The sequence below is a fragment of the Salminus brasiliensis genome, chromosome 16, assembly GCF_030463535.1.
Source record: "Salminus brasiliensis chromosome 16, fSalBra1.hap2, whole genome shotgun sequence".
Lineage (NCBI taxonomy): Eukaryota > Metazoa > Chordata > Actinopteri > Characiformes > Bryconidae > Salminus > Salminus brasiliensis.
This window is the reverse complement of record NC_132893.1, coordinates 4,906,861-4,929,573: the sequence shown is the minus strand read 5'-3', so window position 1 is coordinate 4,929,573 and position 22,713 is coordinate 4,906,861. Positions and strand designations below refer to the sequence as shown.

General features: G+C 43.1%; 1 protein-coding gene across 3 annotated transcripts in view; it reads right to left on the bottom strand.

Moving 5' to 3' along the window:
• The window catches only part of sez6a (seizure related 6 homolog a), a 203,921-nt gene extending 187,447 nt beyond the window's left edge, over window positions 1-16,474 (bottom strand). For all 3 annotated transcript variants that reach the window (XR_011977612.1, XM_072658151.1, XM_072658150.1), the window contains exon 1: window positions 16,125-16,474. Coding sequence is in view for 2 of the 3 variants with exons in the window: in XM_072658151.1 (XP_072514252.1) it covers window positions 16,125-16,209 (85 nt within the window). In the remaining variant the exon portion in view is untranslated. The remainder of the gene's footprint in view (window positions 1-16,124) is intronic.
• Window positions 16,475-22,713: the final 6,239 nt, after the last annotated feature.

Genomic DNA, 22,713 nt, shown 5'->3' with positions numbered 1-22,713 from the left:
CAGCAGCCAGAGTCAGGGGGAGCACAATTGGCCATTCTCTCTCAGGGTGGGTAGATGGCGCGCTCTCCCCTCATCACTCTTAAGCGATGTCGGCCGGCATAGCGTTTGTTATCTGGTGTGGCGAAGCCGGGTACCCAGTGCTTTCTCTGAGCGCGTCGGCTGCCTGGCATTGCATCGGAGGAGACATGTGTTAAGGCCTTACCCTGCTAGTGTCGGGAGCATTGCTAGTGCAAGGGGGAGCTACGAATGGGTGGGTTAATTGCCAGCACCAAATTGGGAGAAATATTGATATTTTTGGTTCTTGTCCACTTTTATTTATGAACATGTAGAATCAACAACTTTTGGCTAAAAGGTGAAAACAATCATTTATTTGGTGATATTTTAAAGGATAGTCTTTCAGGAAACTCAAAGGAACTACAAAATGAAATGTCACACGCAGTGCAGGAGGATTAGGAGGTCGATTGGCTTAAATGTGGCATTTTAAAAGTCAAAATGTCAACCATTAATCTGCCTTCTAAATATCCCAATTTCATGCTTGTTTGGCTGCAGGTGGCCAGCATGTAAAGAGGCCAGTGTTTTTCCAGGCCTTTTTATGGGTAATAACGGAGCACATCCTACCCACCAAAGAAAAAAGCCATATTTATCAGGATGGTGGAAGAGGTGTTTTCGAGGGTCGGCGTACTGCCGGCGTACTGCCCTTCGCCCCGGCTTTGCTGCACACAGAAAACAGACTTGGCGTTTAGTTAACGGACTTTCTGACCGCTTGTACAGGGTCACAAATGTTATTTTGAGGATTTGGGGCCAAGTCCATGGCCCCAACACTACAAGTATGTGTAGTGTGTAGTGTTTCAGAGAAGACTGTATGACTGCAGGACAGGAGAGAGCTCTTTGCATTTTACTAAACTTTAGTTATTTCATTAAATTCATAAATGAACTACATCAATCAATCAATCAATCAATCAATGCAAGAACTAGCATCTTAATGAGAAGCTACCTGAGCTGATCTCCCATTAGCTTTGAATGAGGTGCATGCATACCAAGGCCTTGCAGGATTTAACAGATTTTGACTTCAGCTACTTTAAGTTGCACCCATTGCTGACACAGATGTGCAAATGCGCACACACACACACACACAGGCTGTCTAGTCCCTGTGGAGAAGAACCACCAAAATAATCAGACTCTCTGGGGCAGATCAACATGAATCTATTGGCACCATGTATCCTAATGCCAGGCGTGGCCTATAGAGGGGCATTGAGCTGTGGAGCAGTGGAAGAACTGTGTTCTCTGGAGTGATGGATGTTGGTGCTCCATCCAGTACTTTTGGGATGAGTTGGGGATGATGAGGTGGGGTGGTGATCCTCCAACATCACCCTGACCAATGAATAAGCAGGCGTCCCAATACTTTTGTGCAGTTATTGTGTTTTACAGCTTTTATAAATGAGTTAAAAATGTTTTAAAATTAGGAAAACATACATTTGCTCTGGTGTGTCTGATAGTGAATGTTTAGATCTGGCACTGTCCCAGTCTTGTGGACTACCTTGACTGATGTGGATGCCTGAACCAATTCCTGCGGAAAAACTGATTCTCACGCTTGTTCAGTCTCCGGCTGGGGTAGCCGGTTTGTCCATTGGTGAGCAGCAGACAGTCACACATCAAGCTCTCTACCAACTGGCCAACCAGTCTCTATTTGCCTACTTTATTGACAGATCCCCCCAACTTCTTTAACACTACAAGGCTTGATTACACACTAAGGCATATTACTCAGTAATTACAGGAACTTTAGGAACTAGTGGGGCTATTTCTTGGTAGTAGAAGACCCATGACAAGCGTCTTTAGTACTCAGTAGAGCTCCCTACTGCTGTTATGACCTGCTGCAAACATGATGCACAGCCAGACATCAGCTTCTGGCAGCGTTCCTATGGAATCCTAGCCCATTCCTCATGGGCAGTGGCCTCAGTTCACCAGTTCGCCAGGGAAGCAAAGCAGCCCCAGAGCATCACCAAGCCACTTTCTGATCCATAGGCCTGAAAAGTTCCAGTTTAGCTTCTTTGCTCCACAGAACAGAATCCCAAAACTTTGGTGGCTTATTGTATGGGTTTTGAACAGATTGGAGACCACTTCTCTTGTGCTCTTGGGTCAGTGGAGGTGTACAGGCCTGGAGTCCTTCAGTGCTTAGTGTGTGCCTTACTCCGCAAACTGAAGCCTTCGCGCCTGCTGTCACCAAGTCTTATGCAGGTCTTTTTTTTGCAGTCACTCCAGGGTTATTTGTCCACCTGCCTCCTCAGGAATCTGGTGGCAGCTAGTGAAAGCTTGTAAGGTGCCAAACAGGGTCAGGCGCTCGCAGGGGTAAAATGTAAAGGAGGCTTTACTGGAATAATCACAGTCCAAGTTCGTAATCAATACACAGTCCAAGGTCAAGGGCATAAGGCAGATAAAAGGCAAAAGCACAAACATCACACGGAGCAATGAATCTAAAAATGGTCAGGGCAAAAAACGTGATCCACAATACAGGTAAAGGGTCGTAATCAGAACACAGGCAAATAATCCAAAGGGCAAAGACGCTCAGTAGATCTCCAGAATGGGATACAATACCTCGCAACATGCCTAGTCTAAAGCCTGGGCTTAAATACTAATCCAAGCTAAGGTGCTAGTCCTCAGAATTCTGGAGAGCGAGAACATGGATAGGAGCTTGAAGTCACATGAGGAGTCATGTGATCTCCCGGAGAATTCTGGGAGATTGAGTCCGACAGATGTGTGACACACGTCCAGGTGCTGAATTAGTTGTTATTGTTCTATCAGTTGAGATATTTAAAATGGTCTTGTGTGATTGGTTTATTGCAAACAGCAAAATGTTCATTTTACTAATTTACCTAATCTCCTGTTTGCAATAGGGGGGGGTCATCATTTCCACTGTACGAATAACAGTCTCCTAAAAGCACAGTAGCCTCACTATCATTAGATAAAAGGCTAAAATATATAACTGAAAACTTTTTGAAGGGTCGTGTTGGAAGCACTGACCCTACAAAATGAATAAAATCCACACAAACACCTCGAACAGGCACTGTTTGCTTTACCGAGACATAGTTGAAATTCAGCATGCTTGGGGCTTCCAGCACTTTCTGTACACTGATGAATAACCCTCATCTGAGGAAAAGTAAGTCGGCGCAGGTATTAATGGCATTGCTTTTCAAAACACACTCTGTCAACATCATGCTGACCAATTAAAGGGCCTGGACTACTTGGAGCACAAGAAGAACGAAGGTACCTTGCCCTATCCATCTCTGTTCCTGTGTATGTGTGCGCGTGTGTGTATGTGTGTGTTTTGTAGTTTGACTTGTCCTGTAGCAGAAATGTAGAAATGTGTCTCCTGCAGCTTTTGGCTTTAGCAGAAAGTGGGGCGTTTCTTGCTTTACGTTGCCAGAAAGTTACCTTTAATTTTAGCCCTAAAGGCCTGTGTGTAAGACCGTACTGCTATTCCTCCCCCTTAAACAATATGTTACATATTTAGTTTTATAAGAGTTACTGAATAATTTAGTCATTACTGAATCGTTTGTAACAGTTACTGAATCATTTATAGCAGTTACCCAAGCATGTATAGTCACTACTGAATCATTTTGACTGCAGTATTGACTGAATCATTTGTAATTTTTGTTGATTCTTATAGAGCAGTTACTGAATCATTTGTAGCCGTTACTAAATCGTTTATAACAGATACCGATTCATTTAAAGTCATTACTGAATCGTTTATAACAGTTCCTGAATCACTTATAGCAATTACCCAATTGTTCATAGTCACTTCTAAATCATTTATAGCAGTATTGACTGAATCATTTGTAGTTTTTGCTGATTTATATAGAGCAGTTACTGAATCATTTGTAGTTTTTGTTGATTCTTATAGAGCAGTTACTGAATCATTTGTAACCGTTACTAAATAGTTTATAACAGATACATATTCATAAGTCATTACTGAATTGTTTATAACAGTTACTGAATCATTTATAGCAGTTGCCCGATCTTTTATAGTCACTAATGAATCACTTGTAGCAGTTACTAAATCATTAATAGTCATTACTGAATCATTTATAGCAGTATTGACTGAATCGTTTGTAGTTTTTGCTGATTCTTTTGCAGCAGTCACTGAATCATTTGTAGCAGTTACTAAATAATTTATAACAGATACTGAATCAATTATAGTCATTACTTAACCAATTATAGCATTTACTGTATCATTTATAACATACTTAATCATTTATAGTTGTTACTGAATCATATACAGTGATTACGAAATAATTTGTAACAAACTGACTCATTCATAGCCATTACTGAATCATTTAAAGAATTTACTCAGTCGTTTATACCTATTGCTGAATTTTTAAGAGCATTAACTAAATCACTTAAATCAGTTACTGATTGATTTATAGTCATTACTGAATCATGTACAACATACTGACTCATTTAAAGTATTTACTGAATCATTTATAGCAGTTACTAAATAGTTTATAGCAAATATTGAATCGTTTATAGCAAATACTGATTTGTTTATAATAGTTACTAAATTGTTTATAGCACATACTGAATTGTTCATAACAAATACTGAATTGTTTATAATAGTTACTAAATTGTTGATAGCAGATACTAAATCATTTATAGCAGATACTGAATTGTTTATAGCAGTTACTGAATCATTTAAAGTATTTACTGAATCATTTATCGCAGTTACTAAATTGTTTATAGCAGATACTGAATCGTTTATAGCAGATACTGAATCATTTATAGTCATTACTGAATCATTTAAAGTATTTACTGAATCATTTATCGCATTTACTAAATTTTTATAGCAGATACTGAATCGTTTATAGCAGATACTGAATCGTTTATAGCAGATACTGAATCATGTGTAGTGAAAAATAAGCCCATGGTTTAAGAGGCTAAAACTGATTTAAATGCGGGACATGAATCTGATCAAAGGCCTGTCCTGAAATGCGCAGTGTCACTTTAGTTTCAGCCGTGTTTTTGGTCTGAAATTAAGGATTTCAGGATAACCGGGGGGATTTCAGCAGCGTCCTTGCCTTTCATCTTTGCTCTCCAGCTGAAAGGTGCATTAGATGACTGGCTGTTGCGCGAGCGCATTTATGCTTGATGCAGCAAGTGCAGGTCAGTAACAAAGCTTTGATGTCCACTCTGAGCTCTCAGCGGCCGGGCGCTCTCAATCGCTGTGAATCAGGCTCTGGAGTAGGCTGGGTTTCAGCAACCGGCTGGCTAAACAAGCCAGTGGAAGACGGCCGCCGCTGTTTAATTCTATTAGTCTCCTTTTGTTAGCTGTTTTTGTCCTTGTTATTCACAATTGCCCTCCGACAATCTCCCTACACCATCATTATCTCAGTGCTGCTACTTAGAATATGTTTACGCTGCCTGATGAATTCAATTACATCTCTTTTTTTTTTTGCCTACAGGGGAAATTGCTGAGGGGGAGGCTGCACCCGCCTGGAGGTCAAACCCTGCCAGTGAATACCAAAGTGGGCTCCTCCAAATCCATTAACCGGCCTGTTTACCTGTGGCCTTTCACGCAGCGTGCCGGCTGATGGGCAGTCCGCGGGCTGCAGGCCCAGATGAAGAGCCTTTTAGATGGGGTTTGGCATTTCGCAGGCGAGCGGGCAGAGCTGGAGCCGCCCCACCGCTTAATCGGGGCTGAGACGTAGCATTCCAGCAGACGCCGGTTACTGAGGTGTGTATGCAACCTGGCAGATGCAGGGGGACGCCATGGAGGGTGACTGCCCATACAGAAACCTCATATATGGCAATAAATAGATTTAAATATCTGACCTATTTTAGAATACATGGAAATCCCTATACTGTACATATATCCTATATGTTCCTCTCCCATATTGACATATATGTGTTTATATGACAACATATACACTGAAAATTAAAACCTCGTATCTCCATTTTTGACGTTTTTCACTTTCGTGCATTTTCTGAATCCGGCACCTATACTTTACATTATGTCAAAATTTCCTGAACAACGGACCAATAGAAATGCTCCAAAATGACTTGGAATAACATGTTTTGACATTGACTTCCATTGAAAGTTATGAAGGTTTTTGTCCTTCTCCTGGAAACTTTGTTTGCTGGTTTGGAGATATACAGCCATATCGGGAAAATTATGACCACCCCTGGTTGGGAATGATGGACAGAACTATCAGCTCTCCTCGCCATATAGGGGCACTGTGTAGTGCTATAGTTCCAGGCTGTAGTCCATCTACAGCTTCTCTGGATACTCTTTTATCAGCCTCCGTTCACCCTGGCTGTTCCTCAGTGCTCAGGACATGACCACCACAGGACTGACCACCACAGAGCAGGCAGTATTTGGGTGATGTGTCTCTCTCAGCACTGTAGTGATCCTGACTGTACAGACAGAGACAAGACAGCTTTTGACCATTGCCGTCAAGAATGGAGGACCTGGTCCAGTCTTGGCTTTGTTGGCCAGCGTCAGGGTGTTGAATCGGATGCGGGCAGCAGCTACAGGAACCCAGTGAAGAGAGAACGCAGCAGAGGAGGAGCTGAACATGGCTGAACTTAGAAACGATGAAGACGACCCGTGCTGTAGCATTCTTGATTAACTGCAGGGGCCTGATGGTGAGCAAAAGGAGGCCAGCCAGAAGAGAGCTGCAGTGATCAAGCCCTGAAGTGACGAGAGACTGAACGAGCACCTGGGTGGCCTCTCTACAGAGGAAAGGTCAAATTCTTTGGATGTTGAAAAGGAGAAATCTGCATGACCGAGACAGATTTGCATGTCTTGAGGACGCTAACTGATTATCTATGCCTATACCAAGGCTTATATATATATGTATGGCCCTATATCAATACATTTTGTATAGGTGGTCTGGGATTTACATGTTCTGTCCAGCCCTGAACCTTAATCAGTAAAGCCCCCACCCCCGACATTATCCTTGTAAACTTTCCTTCTACTCCTGTAAAAGGTCCTGTCATATGTATAACAATAATAATTTGGCTGCTGCAGTGTTAGCTTCTATGTTCAATGCCATAAATATAAGGTAATTACAGAGACCAGCTGTCTCTATAGACACTATTTAACCTCAGTGTGCCTCGTCCAGATGGTCCACCATACATGCAGGAATTAGCCCTGGGGCTGTACAGTCTTCATATGCAGTGATGTCAGCTAACTAGCTAACTGCTGCTGCTATCCAAACTATGCCCAGAAGGTTATGGGACCCCCAGCAGTGAATTAGCCCCAGCACCACAGCCTTCCTATGGGATGCTGATTAATTAGGCAAACCATGACTGACTACTGGTTCGAGAAAGTTAAACCCAGGGAAATGAGTAGGGGCAATGCTAAATGCTAAAAGCTAATTACAGTGTTTTGTGAAAGAAACACTTCTCAGGACAAATAACAAGGGTCTATTACTCGTAGGTGAGTCTGGCTTCACCTCTGGTCTCTACTGAGCATATGCTGATATGCAGTTTTGGCTTCATTTCTATAGAACAGAAGGGAATGGAGCCATGGCGTCCATGATTTCTAGAGCACTGTTGTAGTGGTGCATGTTAGCTAGCTAATTTAGCTACTGAAAGCTAATGTTAAAGCTATGGTAATGGATTAAGATTAGGTAGCCAGTAGATGAAGTGAAACTCTTAGCGTAAGGTTACTTTACACAAAGGAAGCCCAATACTGATATTTTCTCTAGATTTGCTTACTAAGCTAATTCACTAGCTTAAATACTATCTTTCATTAGCCAAATAAGCTAGGGTATCAGGGATCTGTGCTAAACTAAAAGCTAACACTCGCTTCCTCCAAAACAAACTGGACCACTCAAACTGAACCAAACTCTGGTTCAAGAAAGTTAAACCCAGGGAAACGAGTAGAGGCTAGAGAATGCTAAATGCTAAAAGCTAACAGGCTACAATTCCAACACATCACTCTAAAAGAACAAATAGAGGACTGCAGAACTGTTGAGAAAGACCGGATATGGAATAATTACAATGTTTTGTGAAAGAAACAAACAGAAACACTTCTCAGGACAAGTAACAGGGTGGTAAACAGGCTTGTAAAACCACATTTGAGCATGTAGCATTTCACATGACCCTGCCTGGTAAAGGACTCCAGCCCTGCCGTCAAGCCTTGAGATGTAGGCCGCATATGTACTAGTGTTTAGATCTGAAGGGCCGGGGACCCCATGAACATGGCCTGTGAGGCCAGCAGTCGGTGCGGCAGCAATGCTAGGTGATATGTTATCGCTACAGACTTTGACACATACGTACATTAATACCACAATATGTCTTCGCACTGTGATGATATTTCAAGCAAGGAGACTCAACTAAATGTAGTCCTCAGACCGTCAGTACCAGAAAATGTCTTTTCTAGGCCAAAAAAGGGTCAGTTCTGCGCATTTCAGCAAGGCTCTTCAGTCAGTAAAGGAAATTGTGACTCCTTGGCTGACCAGCTTTCGTTGTCTTGGGGATTTCAAACCCCCAAAAATGGCACCGGTCACTCAGTGGCCATCTCAGTTATACGGTCCTAGAGCGGCCACGGCTCTAGCGGAGACAGTGTTGACAGATATTATTATGTAAGCTTTTCTCAAGAGGCCCAGAGCGTCCGGCCTTGCCCCTGACAGTCTGACCTGAAACAAAGATGTGCTACATGGTCAGGTGCCCCCCCCCCCCTCTCTCCTATTCTCTTCAAGTGGGCAGATCAGTGATACAACAGTCTCACTGGATGACCAGCACCGACCAAACCTGAGCCAGAGGTGTAACTGTTTCTCTCTCCAACCTCTAAAAAACGTACTTTTCTCCTCACATCCAGATGTCAGATCCAGCTTCCCCTCAGGAACGACGTTAAGCCCTGAAGTGATTGCCTGTAAGTGATGGCTTCATGCCCAGCTGTGAATTTTTTCTACCCTCTGTTCCATGACATGTGGAGTGACTTCTATATGAGAGTCTGTCTCTCCATAAGAGCCTCTAATGCTCTTCAGTGGGATGGAAAAAAAAGTGAGAGGGAGTGAGGACAGGCACAATCATGGGCTGGAGAGGGCTAGAGGAACCGCCTCAACAGTGGAGCCATTCAGCACTAATCCGTTAGCGACTCCCAAAGACGAGCGGTCCCCGGCTATGAAAGCCGGACTTAAATGAGAGGAGAAGCAGGAGGAGAGCTTACTACAACAAGCACTCCATTCAGAATGACCGGACCATTGTCCTTCCATATATACCAAAAGCAACCGGGCCTTGACAGCCTACGACAAGCTACGACAGCCTACGACAAGCTACGACAGCCTACTACTACATGTTCAGAGACAAACTGACAACATGTCAATGTCATATATGCTAACCTTATGACCGCTGACCTTCAGTAAGGTATTACCACAGTTTCTGAGGTGCTTGGGCTGTTCTTCCAGCATGAAGAAGAGATTAGCTATCTGGCTAACTACGCTTAGCTTAATAGCTAAATGTGCTGTTATTGCTAGTTACTGCCTTTATTTATACTTGTCTGTTTTTTTTAGAGCAATGACTGTCTTTTAAAGGTCTAGCGCCTCTGCTGGCCATGGTGGCAATGCCAGGTGAGACTGGTGGCTGGCACCTTAGAGATGCTAACGGGCAGGACCTGCATTGTGCCCTTTCTCTTCATTACGTAGAGGAGCTGAGTTGTAGTTGAGCTGTCAGGCAACTAGCTAGTTATGCTTGCGCATTGCCAAAAGTTTGTGGACACAGCTCTATAAGCCAAATATATTTAAAGGACCAATCAATCTTTTGGACCAATCATTTTTTGTGTAAAAGTTTTGGCAGCCCACATTTGACCACACACCTATGCCATAGCAACACCTTAGTGACCATCTAGCAACGGTTTAGCAATAGAGCTGCTGTCCTTGTCTTTCATTATCTTTTAGCTATATTAGCCTCCTAGCTTCAGTGAAACTACACTAAAACACCAAACATGTCTTTGCCGAGTGTTTATACAGTAAATAATGGTAAATCTGAGTCCAGCAGAGTCCAGTCCGCTGCTTGACCACTCTAACACACAAACTAAACTTGCTAACTACTGAGCTGAGTCAGGTGTGCAGGGAAATTGCCAAACTGTGCTGGACCCCAGCCCTTCCACGACTGGACAGGAATTAATGACCCCTGCGCTAGCGACTAGCGTGCCTGGCAATAAATGGCAAGCCCGAAAGGAGCAGCCCTCAGCTGGCCCCTCTCCTCCACCCGGGAGGCTGCGAAAGAGCTTCCGACAGGCGCCAGGACGGGCACGAATAAGGGCATTCTGCCATGATCGCTCTCATTTACAGGCGACAAGCTGAAGGAAATCGAGGCTAATTATGACGGCGCTCAGCTGCTGAATAGCCCTTGATGAAGTTAATCACCGGTATTCCAAAAAACAGGTGTCGGAGCACTTTCCGAGCCCTCCTCCGGAATGAGACATTCAAGGCCGGGGGGAGATGGGGTTCAGTGGCGCATGTGCCGACTCTGCCCCAAAATTCTCCATGCGCTCTTCACCCTCTCAGAGCGAAGCGCAGATGCCAGAGAGATAATGACACGTGGAACAATTACAACAATCTGCTAATAGGGCTCAATGGAGAAGTTCCAGTTGCGCAGAGAGAGTGCGGTTGTCGCTCGTACGAGTGGGTGAGCGTGTCCCATTTACTGAACAAGCTTTACAATCAGGGGAAATCAGCATTCAGCTCGAGTAGGCAGAAAGGAAAGCTAAGAGAACCGTTCTAAAAGCGGGAATAGCTCATCCGTACATGCTGGAGATGGCTTTATTTGGTTGCTGGGCCGAGGTTTTGTGGTGGAGGTTGGAATCTGGGTAAGGAGGACCTGACTGATCCTACATCAGCCTCGAATGAACAGCTTGTACTCAAACCCACTGGGGATCAGGCTTTGTTCCACCTCGGAAACCACAGGGCCTGGCCTGCACTTCTAAAACAAAGGTTCTTCAAAGGTTCTTGGCTCTTTACATTCTGTAGAGAAAAAGAGTGACACATAAGGTTCTTTGTGAAGTAGGATAGTGGAACCATTTTTGGTTCCCTACACTGTAAAAATAATAAAGCTGCTCCAAATGGTTCTTTGAGTGATGCCATAGAAGAACCACCTTTGGTTCCCTAAAGAACCAAAGATGTGTGAGCATGAAGAACCTTCTTAAAAGACCCAAAAAAGGTTCTTTATTAATATTAATTTAGAAGTCGCTTCTCTATTACAAACAATGGTTCTTAATGGAACCAAAGGTGGTTCTTCTATGGCATCGCTCAAAGAACCTTTAGTAGAAGCTTTTTTCAGAGTACCAGAGTGCACAGGAGTGTCAGGAACCTTTCAAAGGTTCGAAGAACCTTCACATAAAGCAAAGACCCTTTATAAAGAAAGATCTTCTTAGAACCTTTACATTATGTGGAGCCTCTTTCAACGCTGGAGAAGTTCTTTCACAGTTTAAAAACTTATCATTTTTTATTTTGAAGAGTGTGGTTCTAGTAAAAAGTTCTTTCATCTGACCTTCTCAAAACATTCTTCACACTTGGGTCTCAAAAGTAGATCTTTGGGAACCCCAAGGTGGTCCACCTACTGTGTTGCAAGTAGGACTCGAAAGTTTGGAGGTCCCACACAACAGCTTTGAGACCCACTACTTTTGAGAACAACCGATGTATCGCCCTCATGAACCCGACTTAGCGTCTTTATTTGGGTGGATGAGCAGCAGTTGGTGTGGAGCTCTGGATAGCACCACTACCTGCTAGTGGGAGCCTGGGGTTTGATTCCATTAGGAGTCCCTGAGCAAGACTCCTAACACTGAGCTGGCCTATGTGGGTCTAAACGCTAATGCGTTTGTACAAATACCTATGTCCTAGAACCAATACCCTGCTCCTGGAGAGCTACCTTCCAGCAGACTCTAATCCAGCCCTAATTTACTCCACCTGATCCTGAACCTTGGCTGAATGGGGTGTGCTAGATGGATTGGGTTGGAGGTAAAGCCTGCAGGAAGGTAGCTTTCCAGAAAAGGGGGGTTGAAGACCACTGATGTATAGGTTCAGGTTCTACGTTTCACGATGAAGAACCATTTTTAATAGTGTTGCTCGAACACCACGCAGGATTGTGTGAAATCAGCCCATCAGACCTCTTTTGACCTCATTAGTCTGACAGGCTGCTTTTCCTGCCTGTTCTTCCTTTAGCATCATCGATTTCTGTCTAATGACTGACAGGCTGCACTGATCAGTCTCATAAGAGCAGAATTTACATTCACTCTTCAGCAAACGCATGCGACGTCTGAGGAGTGCTGCGTCTGGCAACCGGAGCCCAGTGCCTGTAATTTGGAGTTGTTGGGTTTGTGATTGCTCTGAAGTGCAGTAAGTAATACGTCCATAGAGCAGGAAAACACACTTTCCCTCTTGTTTGCTCGTATATGGTGATAATAAAACAATGCTGTCAGATGAACTCCACACAAGAGCGTTAATGGCGGCTTCTGAGGTATCAGGTGTCTTCTGCTTTGTGGTCATATAGCCTATATATATATATTAATATGTGTGTGTGTGTGTGTGTGTATATATATATATATATATATATATATATATATATATATATATATATATAATATATGTGTGTGTGTGTGTGTGTGTGTGTGTGTATATATATATATATATATACACACACACACACACACACACAGGTGGTAATAATGTAATGGCTGATCGGTATGTATCGATATGTATGTATGTGTGTGTGTGTGTGTGTGTGTGTGTGTGTATATACACACTATATGACCTGAATAGCGCATGAATAGCTCTTGCAGGTGTATTTATATAATAGCTGATCAGCATACATACATATAATATGTGTGTGTGTGTGTGTGTGTGTGTGTGTTTGTGTGTGTATATATGCTATAACATATAACCACTGCCACAACAGATCGGCCTATTCAAGGCATGGACTCCAGAGCAAGACCTGTGTATCTGCCACCAACATTAGCAGCAGATTCCTTCTGTAAGTCTTGTATTTTGTGAGGTGGGGCCTCCATGGATTGCATCAATGAACCTTAGGTGACCATGACCCTGGCGCTGGGTTCACTGGTTGTCCTTCCAGGAAAACACCCCTCAAGACCTGCCTGATGTTTTGGTGATGTTCTGACCCAGTTTGCTTCTTCTCAAATTGTCTCGGGTTCTTACGCCGGCCCATTTTCCTTCTTTTAACACCTTTATCACATCATATGTAGAGCCCAACCTCTTAACAGATGCCTGTAGAGGAAGATAATCGAGGTCTTTTTTTTACTTCACCTGTCAGTGGTGTTAATGCTATGGCTGATCTGTGTATATGTCCAGTCCTTCATGGTACATGTTCATGTGTGGCCATATATAAGTTTTCTGTATAGTCTTCAACACAGCTTCTGGAGCATCTTCACAGGGGTCTCAGAGAAACGTTAAATATCACGACGGACACATAACTGCGACTTACTGCAACTTAGTTTAGCCTGTTGCCGTTGGCAACTAGAGAGTGATTGACCCATGAGAGCTTGGAAATGACATGAAAATGCGATGCTGTTGGTTTTAATCATTGCTTTGTTGATGATGTTTCTCCAGAAATGCAGGGTGACCTCACTGAGTAAAACTCACACCTCGCCCATTGATTCCTGGCATCATCATCTGCATGCCGGTGTGTTTTCCTCCTCCTCAGTTGCCATCAGTGAGTTCGCCTTGGGTCTACACCTACATCCCATACAGTTCTTAAAGGCCTGTCCTTGGTGGTGTTGGCTGTAAGATTGAGGAAACCCCTTGCCAGCTGCTGAATGTGCTCCTGTGCCGGCTGGGTACTGTAGTGAGTCCTCTTTGCACTCATGCAGGATTTAAGAGTATATTCCACTTTTAGCTATTAAAAGTGTTACAACCTGGTCTTGGGACATAACAGGACCGGGAGCTTGTCCGGGATGTGAACCCATAAGAGGAAAGGAAGAAGGCTCCTTGTGTAAATGCAGGCACAGATTACTGCTGCATTAAGCTGGTTCATATGAAGCTACAGCCACACATATACCTGTACCCTCATACACCCCATCTGCTTCACTATAACCGGCTACAAAACAGCAGTACTGAAAGACTCCTAAGCAGTGTCTGAAATCAGCATAATTGAAAATCAGTAGTACTGAAAAACCATTTAGCAGTTCTGAAAATAAGTAGTACTGAGAATCTTAAGAAGTGCTGAAAAATGAGTAGTACAAAAAATAAAAAATATTAGTATTGAAAAAATATATAACAGTGCTAAACAATCAGTAGTACTGAAAAATATTAAGCAGAGCTGAAAATCAGCAGATTTTAAAAAATACTTAAGTCTTCCTTAAAATAAGTAGTACTGAAAATCTTAAGAAGTTCTGAAAAATTAGTAGTACAAAAATATATGAAAAATAGTAGTACTGAAAACATAGAGCAGTGCTAAACAATCAGTAGTTCTGAAAAGTATTAAGAAGTGCTGATAATTAGTAGTACTGAAAAATATTAAGCAGAGCTGAAAATCAGCAGTTTTTAAAAAATACTTAAGTCTTACTTAAAATAAGTAGTACTGAAAATCTGCTGAAAAGTGCTGAAAATTAGTAGTACAAAAAATATATCAAACAAATATTAGTATTGAAAACATCTACAGCAGTGCTGAACAATCAGTAGTTCTAAAACATATTAAGCAGAGCTGAAAATCAGCAGTTTTTAAAAACTATTTTATATTTTAAGTCGTGCTTAGAATAAGTAGCACTAAAAATCTTTAAAAGTGCTGAAAAATTAGCAGTACTTAATATTAAAATATTAAGCAGTCCTAAAAATCAGTAGTACTGAACAAATCTAAAGCAGTGCTGAACAATCCGTAGTTCTGAAAAATATTAAGCGGAGCTAAAAAATCTGACACAGTGCTAAAAAAAATCAGTAGTATAAGTAATAAAAATAATTTATTAAAGGTTTTAATTAAATGATTTTAATTGTTATTAAAACACTTTACCAGTGTTTACCCTGTTACCAGTACTGGTAGAGATGGGCAGATTGGAACACAGCCGGTCAGTCAGTGAGTGAGTGAGTGAGTGAGTCAGTGAGTGAGTGAGTCAGTGAGTCAGTGAGTCAGTGAGTGAGTGAGTGAGTCAGTGAGTGAGTGAGTGAGTCAGTGAGTCAGTGAGTGAGTGAGTGAGTCAGTGAGTGAGTGAGTGAGTCAGTGAGTGAGTGAGTGAGTGAGTGAGTGAGTGAGTCAGTGAGTGAGTGAGTCAGTGAGTGAGTCAGTGAGTGAGTGAGTCAGTGAGTGAGTGAGTGAGTGAGTGAGTCAGTGGCACTGACTCTTCTTGCTCAGGCAAAACAGTCTCTATGAAACTGTCCACCTCAGAGCCCAGCTGTGTCCCGGAGCGCACGCGCTAATCTTCTGCAGCTCGCGCGGATTAAAGTCTCAGTGCTCACTCGGACTCACAGTGCACGAGAATACAAAACACACACACACACACTCCTCCTTATGGTGGGTGTAATGTGGGGTTGTAAACGCTCGTGCTTTAAAGCTACTCATTGCAATTGTTTTGTTTTATGATGCATAAAAGTAATGAGATTTTCCATCTCAGCGGGAGCTCGCGCGGATAAGTAATGGATATAAATATATAAAGAAAGGTAAATAACTGTTAACTGCTCAGCACGGAGGGAGGAGTACCAGGCAGGCTACAGGCTACAGCGGAAGTGGGAGGAGGTGTGATTATGATAATGTGCTTATTTATGCAGCAGACTGTAGTTTGCATGAAGAAAGTGAGGCACGCCCGCAAGTCCTAGATGGTCCTAATGTTTTGCATTGGCTAGTTGTGTCCTTTAGGCTATTACACGAGGTTCTAGATAACTCCGCGAGCTCTTAAACGACATTTCCTGCGAACTTCTCACTCTGGTGGTCACGCATGGAGTCTGCAAAGTCGCTGTTCACGTCGCCACGCGCTTTCCAAGCCCAATGCAACCTCACGAAAGCCAGCGCGAGTCGTCTCGAGCCCAAAAAGTTAAAGCGCACACTCTTTCCTGTTAGTCCCCCCCCCCCCCCCCCCCCGACCCCCAAGCCCCCCACAGCCGCACACCGGCGCTCCTTACTCCCGCTACTCGCGCGCGCTACAGAAAGGGGTGAAATACAGCATAGAGACTTCTTTCTCCTACCTTGGCCCCGCGCGCTCGTCGCTGTAGCCGCGAGAACACACAGCAGAAGCAGTCCGTGCACCCGCTCGCCGGCTCGCGCACACATGGCTGCTGGAGTCGTCCCTCCGGCTCGCGCAGTAAAGAAAAAAAACCCTCCTCGTCGGTCTGAGGAACTGTCCAGCTCTCAGCCTCCAGCTGATCAGACTGGAGAGGGAAGTGTCCGCGGGAAGCCCTCCGCGCGCGCCGGGGAGCCGTGCAGGTGCAGGTCTGTCTGAACGCCGAGCTGTGCGCGAGCTGACAGCCGTGCTGTGCGAGGCGGCGCGCGCAGTGAGCGGATTTGCTCTTCAGCGCTGAAGACAAACGTGGGCGCTTGGATTCAGCACCGCGGACAGCTCCTAGCGTCAGCAGAGGGAACAACTTCAGCGGGGCTGGAGACACACACACACACACACACTCACTCACTCACTCACGTGCGCACACACACACACACGCAAGCACGCACTGACTGTGCTAAAACAACAACAACCACAAAACACTATTGTCAAGAAACTGCTGAAAACTCATCTGTCTGTAAAAATGATGATAAACACAAAAATATGAAATTAAAATGTGTTGCTAAAAATAGCTTCAACAGTTCTGAAAAAATACAATTATAAAAATGATCTAACATAAACCAACAAAAAAAATAACAATAGGTCTAAATCTTTCTTAAATAGAAAACTGAAAATGTTAATGAGTGCTGAAAAAAATGTCGATGAAGCACAGAAAACAGTAATTAACTGGGGAAACAAATCAGTAGTGAAAGCAAACAGAATCAGCAAATATAATTTCATAAATATAATGAATCAGTAGTATTAAACATGTTAGAATTTGTAATACAATGTTAGAAGCACTTAGAATTCAGTAGAATATAAAACAAAAACTATTGAAAAAAATTGGAAGTGCTTCAAATCAGTAGTATTGCTCTAACAGTGCTGAATAAATCAGTAGTATTGCTCTAACAGTGCTGAATAAATCAGTAGTATTACTCTAACAGTAGTGCTGAATAAATCAGTAGTATTGCTCTAACAGTAGTGCTGAATAAATCAGTAGTATTACTCTAACAGTGCTGAATAAATCAGTAGTATTGCTCTAACAGTAGTGCTGAATAAATCAGTAGTATTGCTCTAACAGTAGTGCTGAATAAATCAGTAGTATTGCTCTAACAGTAGTGCTGAATAAATCAGTAGTATTACTCTAACAGTGCTGAATAAATCAGTAGTATTGCTCTAACAGCGCTGAATAAATCAGTAGTATTGCTCTAACAGTGCTGAATAAATCAGTAGTATTGCTCTAACAGTGCTGAATAAATCAGTAGTATTACTCTAACAGTGCTGAATAAATCAGTAGTATTGCTCTAACAGCGCTGAATAAATCAGTAGTATTGCTCTAACAGTGCTTAATAAACCAGTAGTATTGCTCTAACAGCGCTGAATAAATCAGTAGTATTACTCTAACAGTGCTGAATAAATCAGTAGTATTACTCTAACAGTGCTGAATAAATCAGTAGTATTACTCTAACAGTGCTGAATAAATCAGTAGTATTGCTCTAACAGCGCTGAATAAATCAGTAGTATTGCTCTAACAGTGCTGAATAAATCAGTAGTATTGCTCTAACAGTGCTGAATAAATCAGTAGTATTGCTCTAACAGTGCTGAATAAATCAGTAGTATTGCTCTAACAGCGCTGAATAAATCAGTAGTATTGCTCTAACAGTGCTGAATAAATCAGTAGTATTGCTCTAACAGTGCTGAATAAATCAGTAGTATTGCTCTAACAGTGCTTAATAAACCAGTAGTATTGCTCTAACAGTGCTTAATAAACCAGTAGTATTGCTCTAACAGTGCTTAATAAACCAGTAGTATTGAAAATCTTAAGCAATGCTGAATAAATCAGTATTATAAAATAAATCTTAATAAGCACTGAAATCTTTAGTTTTACTATATTATTTAGAAGTGCCTAAAAATCAGTAGTATTGAAGGGTTATTTAAAAGTGTCTTGAAATCTGTTAGTATTGACAACAATTATAAGAAACACTTATAAGCAGTATAGAAACTTTAGACAAGCTTATAACTCAGTAGCATTGAGAAAAAATGTAAGTAATAAGTGCTTAAAATAAGTAGCAAAAATAAAGTGCTGAAATATTTAGGAGGTGCTAAAAAAACAGTAGAATAAAAAATCTTTAACCCTACCCGAAGTACATAAAAATCAGTAGTGTTGAATTTGTGAGCATCTTAAGCATCGTAAGCATCTTAGGCAGGGCCGCCAATTACTTCAGCATTGCTGAATAAAATCAGTAGTGCTGAAAAAGTCCTCAGCACAGCGAATAGAGAGCTGAAGGAACGCTGACCAAATTCCCACAGTGCTGAAAGAAATGTGAAACGCCGGCAGTTTCGGTACCATCCACAAAGTGGGTGTTTATTGAGCGTTGCTTCATTCGTGCACACGTTAATGAGGTCGTGGGATCTTCAGTGGATAATTTGCAGATCAAGTGTGTGGAGATCTTCTACTCACCACTCATTAATGAGAGCTTTTACAACAAGGATGCTCAGAGTTCAGGAACAGCTTTAATGGCACAGGAGCAGCAACCCTGAACCAATACGTATATATCTTACACACTCTTACACACACACACACACACACACAATGCAACTTGATGAGGCCATATAAGCCTTTTGGTCCATTACCCCCCATTCCCTTTGACGATTAAGCATGATTAGACTCTCCAAACATAACCTGTTAACGATGATCATCCCGGTTCGCTCTTAGTGTTGTTAATGGAAAATCTGCCCCGATAATGAAAATCACCACCATGAAATGGAATGACCAGTGTCTGAAAGCAGCCTAATGAAGTTATTATCAGCTCCAGAGCTGCCAGATCATTTTGGCGGCTATATTGTTTTAAAAGACAGCTGGAAGCTCATTTGTTGGACAGTTAGGGTCCTTAAATTCCCCACAAAGAGGCCAACGGAAAGCTAAAGCTTGTGGTATAATGGGGCGGTAGATCCTATTGACTGCATAAAGAGGCCCTTCCTGATAAAGTGACATTAGTCTGACATAGCGTCTTTATGAGCTATTCAGAAAAACCCACTAACCATTACTGGTCAGTGGGCTATGTATGTGTGGTTCAGCAAGGTTCATTGGGAAAAAAGGGAGAATTGGCTCATTTCCAGACAGAAAAGAATGTAGAAACACTTTATTGGAAGTTTGGCAATATAGAAATGTCATAGCACATGAATAAGCATTAATTAACACTTTATGCAGCAAAACTAAATGAGTGTTTATGAACAGATAACACAAGGTGATGTCAGAGGCCTTGAACAGTGTAGTTCCAGGTTATGAAACTTATACATCATGCTTATAAGCTCTATTAATTGGCAATGATGCTTTATAATACTGTTATAACTGGAGCACATGCTAATTATTTTTAGCTTAACGAGCGATATATCAATGCAGTATCATTTATGGTGTAAATACAGGCATATTGCTTCTTACAACTGTTATTCAGTGCGTATGTGTTATGCATGTGTTATGAATGCCCTATGCCACCCATATGGAGATGGCAATGTAGGGACTTCAAATACATGAAATGTCCATGTTGGCCCCACATATGGATGCCCACCAGGGTCAGTGATGGGACCAGGATGGGTTAAACATGGGCCCTATCAGGGTTGTACACTGCATACAGGGCCTAGATGGGACCCATGTGAGATTAAGGTGGGCAAGCGCACTGGGTGCCAGTGAAAACGCATGTATGAGCCCACTTAGAGCTCATGCCCACCTGGAACCCACCTAAAACCCACCTATACCACCCATGTGTGCCCCACAAGAGCATGTTGGCTGGGATTGCCATTTACGGGTGTTGAATAAATATAGCTACATTGCATGTCCAAATGTTTGTGGACCCCCCTCCTTCTAATGAATGCATTCAGCTACTTTAAGTTGCGCCCTTTACTGCAGACACAGATGTGCAAATGCACGCACACACACACACACACACACAGCTTGTCTAGTCCCTGTAGAGAAGAGAAGGACTCTCTGGAGCAGATTAACATGAACCTATTGGTACCATGCTGCCTAATGCCAGGGTGGGCTTATAGAGGGGTATAAAGCCCCCCAGCATTGAGCTGTGGAGCAATGGAAGAACTGTGTTCTCTGGAATGATGGTTGGTGCAGCATCCAGTACTTCTGGGCTTGGAGTTGGGGATGATGGGGAGGTGGTGATCGACATCCAACATCCTGACCTCACAAACAGTCTTGTTAGCTGAATACAATCAAATCCTCACAGCAATGCTCAGTCCAAAATCTAGTATACATTCTTCTTCCCTGGACAGTAGAAACAGTTACTCCAACAAAGGCAGCACATACTTTTTTTTAATACCCTTGATTTCAGAAGAAGCAACGAATAAGGTGTCCCAATACTTTTGTCAATAAAAGCCTATATCAGATTCGTGTATGAGCAGGTAGCATTAAAATTAAGTGTGCTTTCTTGTTACCAGACCCGAAATGTGAACCAACCCCCATGCCCTTCTTTAGCTGCCAAGCCTATTTGTCTCAATAAGCTCGCGTCATGGCCTCATCGAGCTCTATTAAATCACCCTATCTCTCTCTCTCTCTCTCTCTCTCTCAATACATTTCCATTCGCAACGCTGGATGGATTGCTCGATGCTTCCTGATGAAGTCATTCTGGCTGCACACACCATCTGGCAGAACAAGGGAATTGAATACTATTACTCCAAACCAAAAACACCATCAATTTGCACCTCAGCTCGTCGGGCATCGCTGATGGACTTGCGGCGCATTAGCTGTGTTTGTGGACTTCTGTATGCTTTTTGATCGACTCCTCAATTACGTGGTGTTTCTGCATGGCGTCAGCCGGGTGTATTAATAGAACCGTCACTGTGGGCGTAATGGCACGGCTATTCATAACAGCTAGTGCCTATAGACAGGCAAAGGCGCAAAAAAACGAAGCCAACAAGACAAGATCGAGATAAGGCAGTTCACGGCAGTTTACAGGCACATGCAGTTGACCTGCCCCTTGCTCCTCCCACTGTTATGAGGTTGGACAAGCTCTACAGACAGTTGGCAAAAGTCCCATTCAACCTAATGGAAAGACTGTATTGGTGGGTGGAGCATGGATCGGCCCACCATTGTTTTGTTGCGACTGCTGATTAGCAGCATTGGCAGAAATCCCTTTCAGCCTAATGAAAAAATGTAGCGCACAAATCAGTGTAATGGTGGGGTCTCCTTCTACTCTCAGAACTCTCAAATCTTCGTGGCATAGATTTACATAGAGGGTGAAGACCGGCACACATCTCCTGCATGAAGGTCCCGTGGAATAAGGCCTACTATGACCAGAGGATCGGTAGTTCGAATCCCAGTCATGCTGCAAGCCATCGGCAGCTGGAACTTGAAAGAGCACAATTGGCCTTGCTCTCTCCAGGGTGGGTGGATGGCACCTCCAAGGAGTCGCCAGCCCACCAGCCAGCACCACTTTTTCCAAACTGCCGCAGATGCAACATCACCAGGCAACCAACATGCTTGGTTCTCGGAACCTATTGGCACCATGCTGCCTAATGCCAGGCGTGGGCTAGAGAGGGGTATACAATCCCCCCCAGGCATTGAGCTGTGGAGCAGTGGAAGAATGGTGTTCTCTGGAATGATGTTCTTTGAAGACCGGCACACACCTCCTCCATGATGGTCCTGTGGAATAAGGCCTACTATGACCAGAAGATCACTAGTTCGAATCCCAGTCATGCTGCAAGCCATCGGCAGCCGGAACCCAAAAGAGCACAATTGGCCTTGCTCTCTCCAGGGTGGGTGAATGGCACCTTCAAGCCAAGGTGTCGCCTGCCCGCCAGCCTGCCAGCCAGCACCACTTTCTCCAAACTGCCGCAGATGTAATGCCACCATGCAACCAACATGCTCGGTGGACAGAGTGCTGGCCACCACCGCACTGGATTGATGTAGGATGAAAGTGCCATCCACCCACCCTGGGCCAATGGCTAACAGCATGACAGTGACAGTCCTCTTGTTATAGTGACAGCACCTTATTCCACTGGAACACTCGGGGCCCGATTCTGGTCCATCATGCAATTTTCTGCAGATTTTTTTTAGAGGAGCTTTCATGCTGAGAATCTCAGTCCAGTTCTACTACATCCCAAAGAGTTGCACCACTGGATTTAGATCTAGCGACTGTGAACCCGATTCCATGTTCCTGAAACCAGTTTGAGACTGGTTTTGCTTTATGACATGCTGCTTTATCATGCTGGAAGCAGCCTTTAGAACATAAACCAGGTAAACTGTCGTCATGAAGAGACGCTTATGATTCTTTCACGCAGTTCTAGAAATGCTCCGCAGGGTTCCTTAGGCTGAAGGAGCTCCACAGAATTGAAAAAAATATTCTATAGGTTTATTCTAGATTTGCCAACAGTTGTCACCGAAGAATGCACTCGAGTCCATTCACAAGGAGCTCTGCAGATTTGCAAGCGATGAAGATGAGTTTCTTTCGAACCAATAAACGATGCTCTGTCCGTTATTGGAAACGGAGAGAATTCATTCCAGCATGGCT